Source organism: Lutjanus erythropterus, chromosome 4 (genome assembly GCF_056507025.1).
Source record: "Lutjanus erythropterus isolate fLutEry1 chromosome 4, fLutEry1.hap2, whole genome shotgun sequence".
Taxonomy (NCBI): Eukaryota; Metazoa; Chordata; class Actinopteri; order Lutjaniformes; family Lutjanidae; genus Lutjanus; species Lutjanus erythropterus.
The window spans coordinates 32934355-32953201 of record NC_139320.1 but is presented as its reverse complement, the minus strand read 5'-3'; the positions used below and the strand labels follow the sequence as shown (position 1 = coordinate 32953201).

The 18847-nt window shown below is 40.9% G+C and overlaps 1 protein-coding gene across 2 annotated transcripts in view; it reads right to left on the bottom strand.

The window, feature by feature from the left end:
- The window catches only part of LOC146328703 (exocyst complex component 3-like protein 2), a 63269-nt gene that overhangs the window by 11226 nt on the left and 33196 nt on the right, over positions 1-18847 (bottom strand). For both annotated transcript variants that reach the window (XM_084717692.1, XM_084717691.1), the window contains exons 4-5: positions 575-852; positions 213-479 (exon numbers count right to left, since the gene is read on the bottom strand). In XM_084717692.1, the coding sequence (XP_084573818.1) occupies positions 213-479; positions 575-852 (545 nt within the window). The remainder of the gene's footprint in view (positions 1-212; positions 480-574; positions 853-18847) is intronic.

Below are 18847 nucleotides of genomic sequence, written 5' to 3'. Positions count from 1 at the left end.
CTAGATAGAACTCTTTGAAAGGGTTCCAAGTGAAACCTTTATAAAAGGTTCTACCACCACCCAAATAGGGTTCTCCTTTTAGGACAAGCTGAGGAACGCTTTATGGTTCTAGTTAGCACCTTTATTTCTAAGAGTGTACAGACACACATGAGGTGATGATCTTTGGTGATCCTCACCATCAGTGTCCATGTGTGTGTTCTGTGTGTTCTCACCTGGAACGGTTGGTACTCTTCGGGGTAGATGGACACCACGTTCCTCTTGGCGGCCCCCAGGTCCTCGACCACACGGGCTCGGAGTCGGTCCAGGTACCCGTCCAGCTCCCCAGCGGTGAACTCCGCCCTCTGAGGCAGCGAACCGTCCGCCGCCTCCTCCACCGCCTCCCTCCACCTCTGCTTCAGACGGCGAGGCCTCGGGCCCCCAGGGGCCGCTGGCTCATTGCGGGCCCAGTCTTTATCAGCCTGCTCCTCCTGCTGCAGCACCTGCGCACACACACACACAAATACTCCTGTACTCTCCCCATCCCTGCTGTCACTATGATGTTACTGTTACCACAGTAACAGCGTTCAGCACTCACCTGCACCACGAGGCCCAGGTTGGGGCCGGCCGTCGGGGACCTCAGGGACTCTCTGACGACGGCCCACAGCTCCTTCTGCAGCTCCTCATACAGCAGCTCCACATCCTTCGCCTTCCTCCGCCCGCCGTCTTTGACGCTCGGGCTGGTGATGTCCTCCGGCTGCGGTGCCGCGCCACGGTCGGCGGCGGCGGACTCGTTACACTCCTGCTCCAGCTCCAGAATGTGGGTGTCGGCCAGGAGGAGGTCCCGCTTCTTCACCAGCTGCAGGATCTCCAGGACTGAAGGAGACGAGGAGGAGACAGAGGACATTAAAGATTTGTTCTGATTCTTTAAACATTTATTTACTTTTGTTTGAAGGTTTTCTTTTCATAGATCAACCGGAGCAGCAGCGGTTTGAAAGACATCCTGTGGTGCTGCTGTGCAGCTGCAGGCAGAGCTGCTCTTGTCTCTGCAGCAGCTGATATCAAGTTTTAATGTTTAAAGGATTACAAGATGAATCTCATAAGCATGAGATCATGAACAGGAAAGAAGAAAAATGCATGTTTGTGCAACACAACAGCCTCTGTGATTGTTTTTTTGTATGAAAGTAATAAAATCTAAATCCTCTTTGGTTTAAGACATGAAACCTGTGATGATGACTCACGACATGTTGCTTCATTTTCAGGGTCCAGATGCCAAAAAGAAATGTTTCCCACTGACGAATAAACTTTTGATCGGAAAAGTAAAATAAAATGTTCAGAATGCTGCTGATAATTTTGTCTGAGAAAAGTCATAATTTTGATTTCATGAGAATATACTGTATATATACACAACCCAAATATTTACAGTACACTACGTTTTAGAGTGTAGTATTTTATACTGTATATGAAAAGTTTTCAGTTATTCTGACTGTTTAAAATGATTTTCTGTCTCTGAACTAGGGCTGCAACTAACAATTATTTTCATCTTTGATTAATCTGTTGATTATTTTTGTCTGTAGTTTGTCAGAAAAGGGTGTAAAATGTCGATAAATGTTTCCTAAAGTTATCAAATGTCTTGTTTTGTCCACAACTCAAAGATATTCAGCCAGAAAATATTCACATTTAAGAAGCTGAAATCAGAGAATTTGGCCTTTTTTTTCTTGAAAAATAACTCAATAACGATTAATTGATAGATAGAACCAGTCTAAACCAGTCTATTGATCATCTATTAATTCTAATCATCTATTAAAACTATTAATCATCCTAAGACTGGGATAAACAAAAAAAACAGCTCATATAACTGGATAACTGGAAATCATCTAATTTAGGTTCTAATGCTACAAACTTTATTGACACAGAAGGATAAAAATTTGTCAGACTTCTCAAGAGAAGAGACTTTATTTAAATCGGTTGATGACAGAGAAGAGAATAAATGGTCATTAATAACAGTTTGGGTTTGTGATTTACTGACACACATTAAAACATATATACATATACATTTCTCCTCTGTGGTTTTTAATACTGTAATTTTTTCCCCTGCTGACAGCAGCAGAGAATTTCTCCTGAAACTGTCAAATCTGGACTTTATTGTTGTTTTTCAGGGGACTTTAAAGGTCAGATCCTCCACAATGAAGCTCTTCATTCAGAATAATTAGCATTAACAGATGTTCATCACAGCGCTCTGGAGGAGGGTTCGTTTGATTTGAACATCAAAGCAGCCCTGAGGGAGACAGAGGGACGGAGCCGGAGGTTCCCACAGAATCGCTGATCCTCGTCTCTGTGGTAAATATTCAATATTCAACATCTTCAGACAGCTGCTTCGTTTGTTTAAAAGCTGCAGGAACACATCAGTGAGAGGACACTGAAGTCCAGCAAGACCAGCAAGACCAGCAAGACCAGTGAGACCACTGAAACCAGCGAGACCAGTGAGACCAGCGAGACCACTGAAACCAGCGAGACCAGTGAGACCAGCGAGACTAGCGAGACCACTGAAACCAGCGAGACCAGCGAGACCAGTGAGACCAGCGAGACCACTGAAACCAACGAGACCAGTGAGACCAGCGAGACCACTGAAACCAGCGAGACCAGTGAGACCAGTGAGACCAGCGAGACCACTGAGACCAGCGAGACCAGTGAGACCAGCGAGACCACTGAGACCAGCAAGACCAGCGAGACCAGCGAGACCACTGAGACCACTGAGACCACTGAGACCAGCGAGACCAGTCTCACAGATCCTCAGGTTTCTACCAGGATTATTATAATTATATAGATTTTTAAACTTGCACACAACATCAATGTAAAAAAAAACAATACAAGACCACAGTGAAAAGAAAAAAACAGGTCCCATAATTTCATGGTTTAAGTAGGTGGTAATTACCAGGAAATATATTTGAATTTTCTTAGAAATGAGCCACAAATGTCATGGTTAATTATGTGATAATTAGCAAGAACCATTTTCATGTAGTTGGTGGTGATTACAACGAAACATATTTGAAATTTCTCTCAATTTATACCCAATTTATGACTCATTTTACTGACCTTTATCTTCCTGTGAACATCAGTAAACTTTCTAACAAAGTCAAACTGACAGCAGGGTGTTGATGGGAAAAAGTCTGTCAGTCCTCAGTGAGGGACAAAGAGTCCAACAAACTGTCCCCTCACACAGTCAGTTTACTCTCCAGGGACTGCAGAGCTGCTCTGAGGTCAGTTAATGTTCAGGGAGGATCCTCTCTGACTGTCAGGGCTGTGATGTCATCAGATGATGTCACAGCAAGTGGAGTCGCAGCTGATTCAGAGCAACATGACTGAAACAAAGATGTCTGTTGCCTCAGCAGACTGGACTTGTGTCTGCAGGACAGCTGTGGTGATACAGATGTGTACGGTTGTTAAAGTGACCACAAACTGCTCCTGCTCCTCTAATACTGATTTAAACAGCCTCTCCAGATTTTAACCTCACCTGCTCTCGTCAGGTATTTTAATCCTGTCCACAGATCGTATGTGGCTTCTTTTTCACCTCCACCAATATTTGCTAGTAATAATTACAATGACATCGTGTTTTTCTGTGAAGTGGCTCCTCCTCCTGTCATTTAATTTATTTCTGGACTGATGTCTTTTTATTTTAAAGTGGACCTCTGAAGTAGGGACATCACTAGAACAGAAGAGCTTCCACAGTGACGGAGGTATAGTTCTCCTCGACTTTCTAGAAAATACCACAGGTTACGACAAACGGTTCAAGTGACACAGCAGCAGTTGGAGTAAACATTAATGACTTCCAGAAACACACACGTGCTGGCTGCAGCGGCGCACACAGCAGCGCGTCCAGTGCGCTCTGTCAGCTCAGCTGATCGCTGCACAAAACAGGTTCACTGTTAAAACTGTGGATTCTACAATGTGCAGCTGTAGACCAGGCTAAAAAAATCCAGTGTAGGCTGGTAGAGCTGAGGAGACAAAATCCACAATGTAAAGGCCAGACTGACCAGAATACTTCTGACATGTAACGCCTTTTGTGTTTCTAAAGTTCTGTGTTTTTCCAGACACTTCAGGAAATGTTAAAGAGAGTTTGGGGTCATATTTACAAGCTCAGAGACAGTCATATCCTCAACAACTGGAAGTCAGACTGAGTCAGATCAACATGTGTTTACTGTCAGAGTGTGAAACATCTGAAGAGTGAATCTGAAGAAGAAAAACACGATGGAGTCAAACCAGAAACAGACGTGACGCAGAATAATCAGAGAGGAAATATGATTCAGTTACTCATCACATCAGAACACTGCAGAAGCCGATAATACACACACACAGAGGACAGGACAGGAAGTGATGTCACCTCCTGCTTCAGCTGCTGCGTCAGAAGACAGAACTCCTCCAGGATTACACTTTCAAAATAAAAGCTTTCTGAGGGGCGCATGGCAGAGGATGTGAGGCCTCCAGATGTTGCCTTGTTCGTCCACCTCTGTGCCGACAGAGGAAGACACACACACATACACTCAGTGAGAGCCCAGAGGAAGATAAACAGAACAATGTGAAGGATCATCTAAGTCTTTTATGTTGCTGGTTTGGTTCCTGCAGCAGGTCAAAGGTCAGAGGTCACAGTATTAAAGTCTGGACTTCCTCACAGTTCAGGTTCACGTCCACGTGCTGCTGCAGCTTCCTGTAAACTGTCAGGAAGTGTGTGTTCATCCTCTCTACCTGACCAGCTGAACACCGAGTCAAATCAGCACCCGATCGTCGTGTGTGAACTGTTCAAAGAGCTGATCGAAGAGCTCGCCGTGCCTCACAGACGCGCCAAAGATATCAAGCAAGTTTAGTGTCTGGTCGTGTTGGAGACGGAGAGACAGGCAATGAGCTGCAGCTAATGAAGGCAGGAGGAGAAGGAGAGAGGCAAGAACACCAGAGCAGCAGTCAGAGATGCTCAAGTAGAGAAAAAATGAGCAATAGTTATAAATTAGTATTCAACACAAAAAAGTTGGTGAAACATAAATAAAAACAGAATGCAATGATTTGCAAAAACCTTCTAACTTGTATTTTAAAGAATACAGCATAAAAACAAGATATCTAATGTTCAAACGGATAAACGTGTTTTTTGTAAATATACAGTCACTCAACTGAATAGACGTCAAACAGGACTTGCAAATTCTTTCTGTTTTTATTTATATTTTACCAACATAAATACATAAAAAACTACCGACTTTTTTGGAATCAGGTTTTTGTTTAGAAAGTTTTGAACTGTTCAAACTCATTTAACCTTCAGCAGCTACAACAGTAACATGCCGCACACTGATGCTCCAGTATTAATAATCTAATCTAGCTTTTAGCGCATGGTTTTTTGGAGAGGTCGGGGATTCCTCCTGGTCAAAGGGGTGTAAGTCCTGCCATTTGGTCACTTGCTCCAAGTACATTTTCAAAGTCGCCAGGAAAAGAACAAAAAATCTCTGAGTTGCAACCTACACACTGAAAACAGCAAATTGGTTCCTGGGATGCTAATGGTGTGAACGTAAACAAGCTAACACCAATGATGTAGTCATTTCAATACCAGAGCTCGCCTCTCAACGTGCAAATTAGGGATGTCGTGATACAACTTTTTCATTTCCGATACCATACCGATATTGCAGCCTTGAGTACTGGCGGATACCGATATTGATCCAATACGATATCAGCACGAATCATACATACTTTTATTACTTATTTTGTAGTGTGGAATGTTAGAAAAGGCTTGATCAAGTGATGTTACTCAAACAGAGTCGTGTGAACAGCGCAGTCGTCTGACCTCTTTGACAGTCATGTTGTGTGACTGAATCTTTACGTCCCCACCGTCAGCTCGTTAGTTTTCATTGAGTCCTGCTCACTTTTCATTGTAAAAGACTCTTTGTTCCATCGATTATCTCATCTTAACCATCTGACCTCCTGAGAAGCTGAAACATGTTTTCATTTCTTCACACAACAGAAGCAGCAGCAACATTTTCAAACTGCTTTCAACCATTCACTTCCATTGTTTGAGAGATTCTGTTTTCCTGTGAAACTCCAGCAGAGGTTAATGGACTGTAAAACTAAACCTGACCTCCAGTCAGCATGAGGGTGAGGAGGTAAGGACTGAATTTTAATGTTTGGATGAACTATCACTTTAATAAACAGCAGCAGAAGAAAAGAGTTGCCAACTGGAAACAAAACCAGAGAAAAATGTAGAGAGGTTTTTTTTAGGTGTTTTTGTGAACTAAACAGATTCTTCTTTTTCTTCTTCTTCTTCTGTCAGAGTGGAAACAGCTGATCAGAATGTGATTTAAATGTTCACTACATTAGATCTTATTCTTATAAAGTGTTTCCATCTCCATCCATTAAGAGCATTAACTCTTTCAAAAATGCAAAAAACATCTCAAGCAATTTTAAAAACTTTTTTTTTTCATCAAACTACACATAAAACACCCCAGTGGAAACACGGCTACTGTGTCAGAAACATATTTTATCAACTTGTCAAATCTTCTGCTGCTCAGATCATTCTCAGTTTGTCAACATTTCATTTTTTCCCATTGTTTTAATCAAATGAAGCCAAGTTTTCATTTGTCAATATGTGACAGCGTGCCGCAGAACCTCACACAACATGAAATAAACAATATGAGAACATTGAATTTGGCCTCTGCCTGCTTTGTTCTGACCCTTAAATTAATCTGAAGTCCTGACAGACTCTTGTCTTCTAACAGCTCACAGTGAGGACAGCCTGGAGACGCACTGAAGAGTATTTTTTTTTTTCAGCCTCACTGTTGCATAACTGCGTTCAGCCTCAGAGTGTCGGTGATAAGAGGTTTAATGTTCAGGCCTGTCAGGACCAGTCAATGATTAGCACGTCTGAATGGCCATAAAACTGTTACTAACCAGCTATCAGCTGCTGGAGGACTTCCTGTCAGACAGCACAGACAGAACACTCCTCGCTCTGCAGCCGATAATCATTTATCACACCGGACATTTTTAAAGTCGCTTCACACTGACAGAAATACACTCAGCTGTCAAACAACCAGAGAGGAATGACTTCTCCAAACATGGAGCTTCTTCGCACGTTCAGGGTTTAACAGGTCGGCTTCTGAGTTTTATGACAGAATTTTTTTCAGTTCTTCATCTTTTTTACATGAACCAAAGTTTCATAAAACTCAGGCTTTTGTTCTGTAGCAGTTTAGTGAAAGTAGAATGAGTCGGGTTTGTCTGAGCTGTCATAATAAACACACTAGAAAGGCAGATGATTGTTGAATCTCATTCCCAGGATGTCAAATGCTGACTTTTGGTGCTGGTAAAGGGTCCCGAGCAGCAAAATAATAAGAAAATAAGGAATAACAGGCAGAGGGCAGTGGGTCACAAGTAATAAGTGCATATTATATCTTTAAACAGTCATGTTTTTACTCTAGTTTCAATCCTGTGCAGTTTGGTCTCTATTGATGCTGCATCCATTAGTTACACTTCATTCAGCACGATGTAGATCTGAGTGCTACCTTACTGCAAACCTGTTAAAACATGAACTCTGTACAAATGTCCCTTTTCCAAACACAGAGCTGGTCTGGCTCGACTCTGTTTGTCACGTCAGACCAGCACGGCAGGGGTTTGTATTTCCATGACAACAGGGTGACATGCTTGAAGGTGTGTCTTTTAACTGAGGATGAGCTCGAGGAGGCTCAAGTCAAGTGGCTGAAAAACGATGGATAAACTGTCCCTGGGATAAACATGGTGTTTCCTTAAATTCTTCACAATAAAAGTTGCTTGTTGTTTTGTTATTTAAACACTTTTATTATGAAGCAACACAAACAGGAAATGTTTTCATTCATCAGTAACTTGACACGACTCTGACAGCTGAAAGTGAATATGAAACAGTAAAATAAAGCAGATACCTGAAAGTACAAACATTGTCACAAAGCACAAAGATTCAATTATACGCTACAAAAGACTGAGAGCTGAACATAAAGAGACTAAAGGAGGCTTTTCACGGGTTGGCCGTGGCTGGTGAGATGTCACCACAGCCGCTTAGAGGCGGGTTGGGCTCGCTTTGGCCCCACTCCATCTCAGGCGTGGCTCGTCAGGCTCAAAGTGATGATGTAAATTAAATTTGGCACAATACGATTTAGCCCAGTTGGATTTGAAAAGGCCCATTTCCTGCTAAATCTGGTTTTATTCTCATTTTGTAAACAGAAAACGCAAAGACGTTAGAAACTCACAACACCACACTTAACAACAATGAAGTGCTTTCATGAACAGACTTATATTTGTTCTGCTCCATTTCAGCAAGAAAGAGGAAGGAACTTAGACTGAATGTACCAGAGTTAAACCTACATAATTCTTTGTGATTATTATTAAACTGGAGAAGCTGAACGTCAAATCCAACTTTTAGTTTTATACCAAGTTTGCAAAAGCACCAGGAGCTCACCAGAAACATCATATACATTATGAAAAAGTACTGAATTTGTTCTGTTGTGCTGCGGTTTCTGCTTTCATATTTACAAAGAATCCCATCAACAGTTTAAGTACAAACATCTGTGTTTAAGCAGATGAAGAATTTATCATGAAGACATAAAGAAAGAAAATCTTAGAAAGAAAGAAAAGACAGAAATAGGGAGCATATTTGACCCAGATGTGCCTGCAGGGGAACGAGGACAATCCTTGACTTAGCTGAATATTGTGTCGTGAGAGAGGCAGAGCTCTACTTAATCACAGCAGACCAAAATCTCTGGGTTTTGGTTCAAAATTAAAAAGACATCTGAGGATATCATCATGGAGGAAACTTTGATGCATGCATGTTTTAAATGAGTCGGTCAGCTTGTCAGTCTATTAAATGATTAATGGAGAAAATGATCAACAGATTAATCAGTAAAGAAAATAATTGTTACAGGAGAGATAGGACCGAACATGTTTGGAACTATGCTATTTTTCAACTGACAAGATTGTGACAGGATTCATTTTTCACCACTTTCTGATGCAGAATATTGCTTTTTATACAAGGTCAAAGGTCAAATCAGAGGTCAGGATCAATATGTAGAAACAATAACCTGATATAAAGATATAAAACTGCATCATATCCAATTATCTGCCTGCAAACATTTTGGCTTGACAACAAGAAAACTTTGGAGTTGTTTTTCCTCAGTTCTGCACTCTGAAAAGTTCCTGACTTTTTCCTCCTACACCTGTCATTCCCAAACACTGGCTCAAGACCCTCAGGTGGGTCACAAGATATTTTCTTTGGGTCACCAAATTAATAGAAGACTGTGGAAGAAATTCTGCAAAATCTAAGATTTATATCTGCAGTACAGCTTTTGTAAATAATTTAAAATGTGTGTATCATTTGACTGATGGGATGAAAAAGAAGAGCTCATTATCCCACCTAAAAGCACTAATTTGGCCTCATTTATGAAGTAGGTTAAAATGTTGCAGTGTGAAAAAATTCTAAATTTCAAGGCAACTTACATAAATAGACTTTTGAGCCCAACTCAAACTCTCCAGTTTTAAAAGTTTTCCAACTAATGATGATTTGTTGAGATAATTTACTTTTCTTCTTTAAAAAAAAACTTTAATATTTCAATTTTAAACTCCCACCAAGTATTTAAATTTCAAGCACCCAAATAACAGAAAACCAGCTCACTGAAATACGATTTTTTGAATCTATTTCAGTAAATTACCTTTAAATTTTGAGACATGCCAGGTTTGTTTTCTTGGTGAGAGAAAATAAAACAATGTAGTGGCCTGTTAACTCAGCTTAAATGCAGTTATTTCTCAATTATCAAGTATCGTGTATATGCATACATCAAGATGATACCAGGTGATGCAGAAATGTCAGTACATTGGTCACTTATGTTTAACTCCAAAAAAAAGCAGGTCCCCAGAAAACACTAACCTACACGGTCGACACGCCCCCAGTTTGGAGAACCAGCAGGAGTACCAACTCCTGTCTGCAGGTTTTTACATGAACAAAGTTTAGATGTTGGGTTAGTTCACTGACAGTCTGTAAAAACGAGCCGCAGAACTCCTCTGAGTGAACCAACCAACAAGCAGAGAGGAGAAAAATGTGAGTGCAGAGCTCAGATTACAGCCTGCACACACTCACACAATACTGCTACTGTTCACACACACACACACACACACACACACACACACACACACACACACACACGTGCCAGGTATATTAAAGGCAGGTTCCGTATCCCCCAGGTGTATCAGAGCAGGTAAGAATCTGAGGTTCTCTGACTCAGCAGGTTCAGAGTGAAAGAGTTCATCATCTGTTCTGCAGATCATCGGTGTGACATCACGTCAACATGAAGCTGAGGGAGACTTTTCGTGTCTGTGACAAGACTGAAGCTACACAATCTGCAGATCAATTATTTCCTTTAAGGGTCAGAGGCGACCAAACCAGAGAGAAAACAGAGCGAACACACAACTGCAGTGTGATGGTTGCGCTGCTCTCTGATCAGGTTGGAGGAACCAAACTGAGCGTGAGCATGAAACACTCATTTTAAGACTTTAGGTCTGTACAGAGTCTCCCCTTCATCTGACTCCGTCTTGTCCAACATGACATTTGTGCAGCATTAAAGTTTAATCCTGTGTAGTGTGTCATTGTGAAAGTGTTGGTGTTTTTAGGATACTGTTCACATTTCCCGATGCCAGGAATTCAGTGCTGGTAGAGGTGAGCATGTCCACAAATCAGGGAACATGTGCACATAGGAAGCAGTAAACAATGTAGTTTCTTTATGAATCCTTGAGAATCATTATTTTCCTCAGCCCTGAGTCTCTGTGACCTGAACAAACTGCAGAGCTGAACACTGAAGAAAAGTCTGACTCCACACAAGATCATTCTGCTGTAGGGGTGAAACCACTCTTCTTCTTTGTATGTCTCTGAAGCAGTCACAGTCGTCTTTGGCGGTTGTACGCCCAGAATGCAGCAGTGGTGTTGGAGAGTAACTTTTGGTGGAACATTTGCATGTGAAGAGGCGAGCCCTGATATTTAAATGTATAAATCACTGCAAAAGAAAAGGTGGTACCGTTGATGCTAACTTCCTGTTTTCAGCATGGAGGTTTCCATCTTGTTCTTGTGTCCCGTGGAGACCAGGATGTACACAGCCGTCTACATCCACTGACAAACTACTGTTTCTCTTGTCTGTCGTCCACATGAGCTCTCAGGTTCTGAGATTTGGAACCGACTGACTTAATGAAAGTCAGTAGCACGGGCATGGTTTGGTTAGTTCAGGGGTCTGCAACCTAATGAAACCAAAAATCTATTGCAGTCTGTTGCCTTGAAAGTTTGTAGACTTACTGCAAGGATAAATGAAAATTAAAATGTTTGTTTCCATTTAATTTTTTGTTGAAGCCGCTGGAGGGGAACTAAAGACCCACATGTGGCTCCGGGGCCACAGGTTGCAGACCCCCACCTGCTTCCGGGTTTATACCTTTTTAAACTGGCTGGTGTGGTTCTCAGCCCGACGTGGTTCTGGTGTTGACGGGTCATGGTGGTGTTGGTATGAGGAAGAGGGTGGAGGTGGGCGGGGCTTCATCATCCAGCTGGAACAGATTTCCTCTGAAGGTTGAAGCTGAACAATAAGATCTGTGTTTCTGACTCACATGATGTATATGAGGAGTGTGTGTGTGTGTGTGTGTACGTGCTTATATATGGTGTCTACGTGTGTGTGTGTGTGTTGTTATAGCTGTTTTACAAGTTCCAGTGTCGTCTGGTTTAAACATGCTCAAAGTGCTGATATATATATCACCTTACACTGGTTACACCCTGACTCTGTGTGTGTGTGTGTGTGTGTGTGTGTGTGTGTGTGTGTGTGTGTGTGTGTGTGTTCCCCCAGTGGTCTTATTAAAACTAACCTCCACTCTGCCGGCTGTGTGTCTGCAGATTGGACACACACATGATCACAGCTCTGTGGGTCTGTGTGTTTTACACAAAAACTCCAAATCCCTCTCTTCTAAAACAATTAAAATGTCTTTATTGTGATGTTATGATCAGCCTGCAGGTCTGATATGATCATGCTGTGACAATAACGATCGATCGCATGCACATGGGCATAAGAGCGTCTCCAACAAACTCAGTTTGAATTCATGCAGGAAATCCTCTGACCTGAACAGAGCTGTGCTCAAATCAGAAATGACTTGACTGAATATCAGACCCTATTACATTTGAAAACTGGTCACCATTCACTTCCATTGTTTGGGAGATTCTACAGCGCTGTTTTCCAGCAGTGTTTTGTGGACTAAAAAACTAAACCTGACCTTCAATCAGCATGAGGGTGAGCAGATAATGACTGCACTTTCATTTTTGGGTGAACTATCCCTTTAATTCGGCCTATACCACAAACTTCTGATGAAACGCGTTCATTTGCTCCAAAACACTGAGCAACATGAGAAATATCTGGAAAATAATTAGCATTTTCTTTTTTTGGTGAAATTTCAAAAGTTTGCTTCAAATCAGATGGAAACAACTGCTAAAGTACCTGACAGGTATCAGCCAAGTGACGATTGATTATTGATTATCAGAACCCTTGCAGATTAATTTCTGCTTTCAATTCATCAATTAGACTGATGAATTCTTTCAGCTCTAAAGTCAATGCAAACGTCAATCCTAAATTGTTCTAACTTCAAAGATGTCTCATTTACGTTTTGTGTTTTTAGCGAGCTTTCTGGAAACAACATGAAGAATATTTAAGTCCCTGTCAGAAATCTGTCTTCTACTAATCAATGCCTACATATGAAAAAAACAGTGATGCTGAGTTTTTATCATCACAGAATGTAGATGAAGAGAAAAGTCCTGCTGCTGGTGTTTCTGTTCAGTTTAAACTCTTTAAAGTGGACTTCCTGTTTCATATTTCACCTTCAACCTGAAACCTGCAGCAACATGTCGACAAACACCCTGCAGAGCTGCTGCTGGTCTGAACTGAGCTGTGGTAATATGAGCTTAGATTAAAGAAACACACACACACACACACTCCATCACAGTGTAGATCTGTGTGTGTGTGTGTAAAGAGCATGAAGCCTGTCTGTCATCACTTCATCCTTCTTTTCACCTCAAACATAAACTCTACCTGGAGACGACCTCCAGGTCAACGTGCTGTGAGCAGCCAGCATCAGATGACACGCTTCAGATGACGCGACGCCACGCGATGCTGCCGCTTTGTGCTGCAATAAACCAGGTTGTGTGGAGATTCATCATTTTGGATGAGTTTCTATGCAGACGATGACGTACTGCAGGCTTCATCAGATCATGACTTTTGATGCACACCAGTTTGTTCGGAGCGTGAAATCGGTTGGATGACAGCAAGACTGAAAGTCGAACACACAACAGCTGCATTGTGACTGTATCTTCCCTCTACTGTTATTTCAAGAATTTCCTTCAGGATTAATAAAGTTCTCGTTTTGGTTCCAACTGGGGACCAATTTATTTGTCGCTTGAAATGCTCTGAAACAAAATTAGGTACACGGAACAGAACCCACTGCATGTTGGTGGAAAAAGCGGTGCTTCAGAGACAGAGTGAGGAGCTCTGAGAAGCAGCTGAGCTCCAGGAGATCCGTTATTCTGTACATCCCATCTGACCTGGGAACATCTTGAGATAACCCGGAGGAGCTGGGGTGCCTGGGTGACCTTACAGTCACCAACATCTGGATTTGACTAAGATGTAGAAAAGGGACACACAGATAATTTTCAGTTCATTGTCCAGTTGAACTCTGACACCATGAAGGAGACTGTGTGTTTTGATCTCTACCTGCAGCTCAGGACCTTCAGTGAGACGTCAAACTGTTCATCAGTGTCCATTAAATCCAGTCAGAGTCCAGTTCTTCCTTCAGATTACATAACTGCTGAGTGTATGAAGTGTTTGTCCTTCTGCAGCAGCATCACACCACCGCTGACAGACAGTTTACAGACAAAGAAACATTAACTATCAGACACACAAACACACACTGAATTTTCTCTAAACAGAAGCTCAGACAAACATCTGATTTCATAAGAACTACTCCTTCACTCCGTGGGTCGTCTGAAGTACAAAACATCCCAGCTGTTACACACACACACACACACACACACACACACACACACACGTACACACACACATTTTCCATCACTGTCTCAGTCCACCAACCTTTTCTGAGATGGAAACAGGCATTCATTGTCTTATTTTAAGTAAAATCAGGTACAAACCTGGACATTTAGGTGGCAACGTGGTTGTTTTATATGTAACAGAATCATCTTTCATGTACAGGTAACAAAATTCTAATTAATCAAAAAGATCATTTCAAATTACTTCGTAAATTTCACTTAACTTCAGTAAGGATCCATGAAATAAACAGAAAATCTCACAGATTGTCCCTGATGTCTCATGTGCATCTGCACTCTACTGCATCTCTTTGGTTGAGACAATTTACTTTTCTTCTTTAGATAAAGTTGAATTTTTGAGTTTTAGAAAGTTTTTTTTTTTTTTTTCCAAAAAATCTGGTCACAGTAAGCTGCTGTCTTTTTTGTGCCTGAAAAGTTAAATAGTGTAAATTGAACATTTAAACATTCAAAGATTTAAGTTTATCTAAAGAAGAAAAGTAAATTATCTCAACTAAAGATCAGTAGTTGGTAAAACTAACTTTAGAATCTGAGTTGGGCTCAAAACTTAAGAATCTATTGCAGGCCTGCTGCCTTGAGGTTTGGAGTTTTCTCAACCTTTGTGTTTTTACAGTGTAGTTAAGATCAGGAACAGATTATAATCAGTTAACAGTTTATCCAGATTTATCTAAACCTCTGTGAAAGTGATGCTGATCCCTCAGGAGGTGCAGTTATGTGACTGTTATGTATGATTACATCAGTTGGGGGAATAATTTTACTGTTCACATTTTATCTTCAAAAGACGGCTTTGTTCACGTGTTCTCAGGACACAGTTTAATGTTATTTGTTATTTTAACTGACAGAAATGAGAACAAAAGTTTTGCTGTTAGAGCAGAACAAACGAACGATCTGTGCTGCATGATTCAATATAAACTAGAGCTGCATGTTATAGTAAAAAAAAAACAGTCATTTTGAATGGATTGTGATTGATTGTCCAAGTCTAACTCCAACAGCATCTTCAGTCCTGACTGTCTTCTTTAGAAAATCTCCCAAAAATGTTAATTTCAGTGAAATTTGGTGTATTATTGACAGAACAAGGTTTTTGTTTGTTGTGCAGATTGAGGATCTTTTTCAAGTATTTTTTCAAACATATTCTTGAATGAAAATAACCTGGAACATCTTTCCTGTGAAGAAGACATGTTTCTACAGTTGTGTCATCATTTCACAGCTTAAAAAATATCTGACAACCTTCTGGCTCGACATGGATTCTTCTTCTTCAGTGATTTATAATCATCTATTGACAGCACAGAACAGATTATCACGTCTTGATCATGTGTGGGAGGACGACAGGACTGATCTTCATCCATGCAGAACGGAGCGTGTGAGATGATGATGATGCTGATGATGATGATGATGGTGTTTGATGTTCTGATGAACTTCTGCCGTGCAGAACAGCTGATGAGAATCTGAGAGCTCAACTTTCAGCTCTGCACGCTGACATGAAGAGTCAGAACGCATGAAGACAACGATCGGAGTCAAACTGAGGTCAGACGCTCCCTGAACACACCACGGGACAAACACCTGAATGCACCACAGGATGAACACCTGAACACACCACGGGACGAACACCTGAACACACTACAGGATGAACACTTGAACACACCATGGGGCGAACACCTGAACGCACCACAGAATGAATACCTGAACTAAACTAATTAATTAATCCTGTCAAAAACTTGTCAATTGAAAAATAGATTTGATTGATTTAAAGACAAGAAATGTTGAAATTTCCAAACAGTAAAACATTTTTTCCACCAGAGGCCCTGATAATGAATTGGCAGCTGTGTGTGAACTGTGCATCGTATGTATCGTAGTTAATTTTAAAACTGTAATCCACATTTTTATTTCTTTTTTTTTTTATTTTATGTGCAAGTGTTTTCTGTTTGTCTGTTTTCTGGTTTCTTTTGGGATCTTTTTGATAATAGATTGTTTTGTTGGATTATGATGTTTGATGGGACTAAAACCCTAAAATGACTTTTTGTTCCTTTCATTTAATTTATTTATTTTTTTAAATAAAACTTCATTTAAATGAAAGAACAAATGCATAAAATATGACCCAAACTGAGGTCATATACTGGTTCGATGAATAACTGACAGACATGTTCATGTTGTACAAACCACCATCAGCTGTTATCTGAGAGGTCTGATTCGTGGTTGATCTGATAGAATCTGCATTAAATGGCTGCCATCAAAATACAGATAAAGTTTATTATCAGCGACAGGACGAGCGGCTCTCACAGACTCGGGAGTCTGAACAGATTTAAAATGTTCTGTGAATGAATTTCACACCAAAAACAGACGAGCCTTGAAGTCCAGCCTGTGTGTAAACGGTACATAACAGTGATGCAGGTACAAACAGCTCAGAGTGCTGTTTGGCAATGACACAAAGAAAACACACACACAGACACACACACACACAGAAACCCACACACACATACTCTGATGTGCTGATACGGTGGTTTAGCAGCATCTGAAAACAAACCCTCACCTGAACATTCAGAACTTTCTCTGAGCTCGGATTTATTTTACAAACAGCAGAGACTTTTGGTTTCACACGGGACTCAAACCCTCGACCCCGGCCTCCTGGGTTTACGTCTTTTATCGCTATTTATACTATGTCACCTTCATTGTGTGTATGCACTGCACACTATGTCAAAGTGTTGAGTCGTGTTATTTGTACGTAGATTGAAGAGTCTCAGTTTGAAAACCTCTAATTCAGCCTCTGAGTTAAAACCAGTCGACCTTTTCCCTTTAAATACATGACATTATAAGACTCCAGTGTGTGTGTGTGTGTGTGTGTGTGTGTGAGTGTGTGATTACAGTAATAACAGCTGACAGCTGAGTGTGACACTGATGCAACACCTTCTCTTTAATTACAGCTGTTCTCTGTACAGTTTTCGTTACCTGACCAGCTGTTTTCAGTTCTTCATCATTGTTTGAAGTTCGTGAATACGGACGATTTCATTGGGTGATTTTATCTCGTCACATCGAGTTCTTATCACTAACGGTAACGTTGCGTTCACGTGGATTCAGACAGACGGCAGACGGAGGACACCTGCTGGACGGAACTGGAAAAACACACAAGCAGTCCGACGGAACGGCAGGACGGAAAACTGAAACACACGTGATGCTATGTTGCTATGGTAACAGCATATTGTTTACAACAAATGGAATAAAATACTTTGTGAAAGCACCAACAGACATCTCTGCAGTATTGTTGCAACATTGAGGTATTTGGTCAAAAATACTGTGGTTTTTACTCATTTTGTCACCTCAGTTGTTTCCACCCCTTGGTGTACACAACATGTAGTCAGTAGCAACCTACATGATCAACAATTATTAACTATTGATAATGACCGATATCTTGCTCTGCAAGAGGTAATAAATTATGTCTGATGTATTTTTTTTGCAAAATAAGTTCAAAGAGCTGCATCTGCTTCTCCTCTGTTTTGCGAGTTTATCACAGTAACTAGCTACGTCTGGCTTCTCTTGTTGCTAATGATACGTATGGCTCCACCCCTTTTTGTTTAGAGCTGTCTCTCAGTCGTGTCTAGAAGGGAAGCCTTGATATTTCTCCTTCCTATTCTTCTTCTTCTGGATTTCCTGCAGACTGGATGTCTTGTTGCACATTACTGCCTCTTGCAGTTCAGGGTTAGGTTACAGTTTGCAGAACCCTTGATTTGCAAAACTCTTGGGAGATTTGCAGTGATCACTCTCATGATCTTTTGCAGGTCTTCTTTTTTTTAAGATAATTTTTTTGGGGGCTTTTGCCTTTATTGTGATAGGACAGCTGAAGATATGACAAGAAAGGGGGTAGAGAGAGAGAATAACACCGCAAATGGGCAGCAGGCGGGAGTTGAACCAGCAGCCGCTGCAGAGGACTGACAGCCTCAATACATGGTGTACACGCTCTACCAACTGCCAACTGAACTATAGGGACGCCATTTTGCAGGGTTTTTTGACAGTCCGTCTTTAAACTGATATCCAGTTTGCTGTCTAACATCTGCCTGCATCCCTGTGATGCAACAGAAATGTCAAAAGAAAATTTAAATCTAGAAATAGTGTCTCAACCAGAAGGCAGTCATTTTCAATAGTTTAGCAATAGTTTATTTTTACATGTCTGGGTCATAAATCACCACATTTAGGATCCTGATCAGAAATATTTACGTCCTAAGAAGGAGTTCCTGAGTGTTTTCTGTCAGTCCACTTACAGAACAACTGTAGTGTCAGGAAGATGTCTTACAGCTACATCCGTCCTTCAGATGAGGTCATGACTCACTGTGGTCATTAAACATCACATGGCAGTTATAACAGAAAGTCGGGGGTTCCCCCGGTGTCCTGGCAAAATTCCCAACCTGCCCCTGTCCATCTGTCCTCCTGATCATTCCCTGCTCTCATTGCCCCATATTTACATATTTAATGACAAGTTTAACTTAACAGTCATTAATGTTGTTAGTTTGGTGTTTTTAAAAGTGTCTATTTTAGTTAAATCAATAAAAGGAATATGCTAATGTCTAATGTCTAATCTAATTAATACTGATATCAGCCTCAAATAGCTCTTATCAGTTTCTCAGAGTGAATATTTGCTGTTTTCTCTGTTTTCTATCACAGTAAACTAATAAAGTTTTTGAGTTGTGGATTTTTGGCTGAACAAAACAGAACATTTGAAGATGTCACCTTTATGTTGAGCAATTTAGAAACTGAATGATT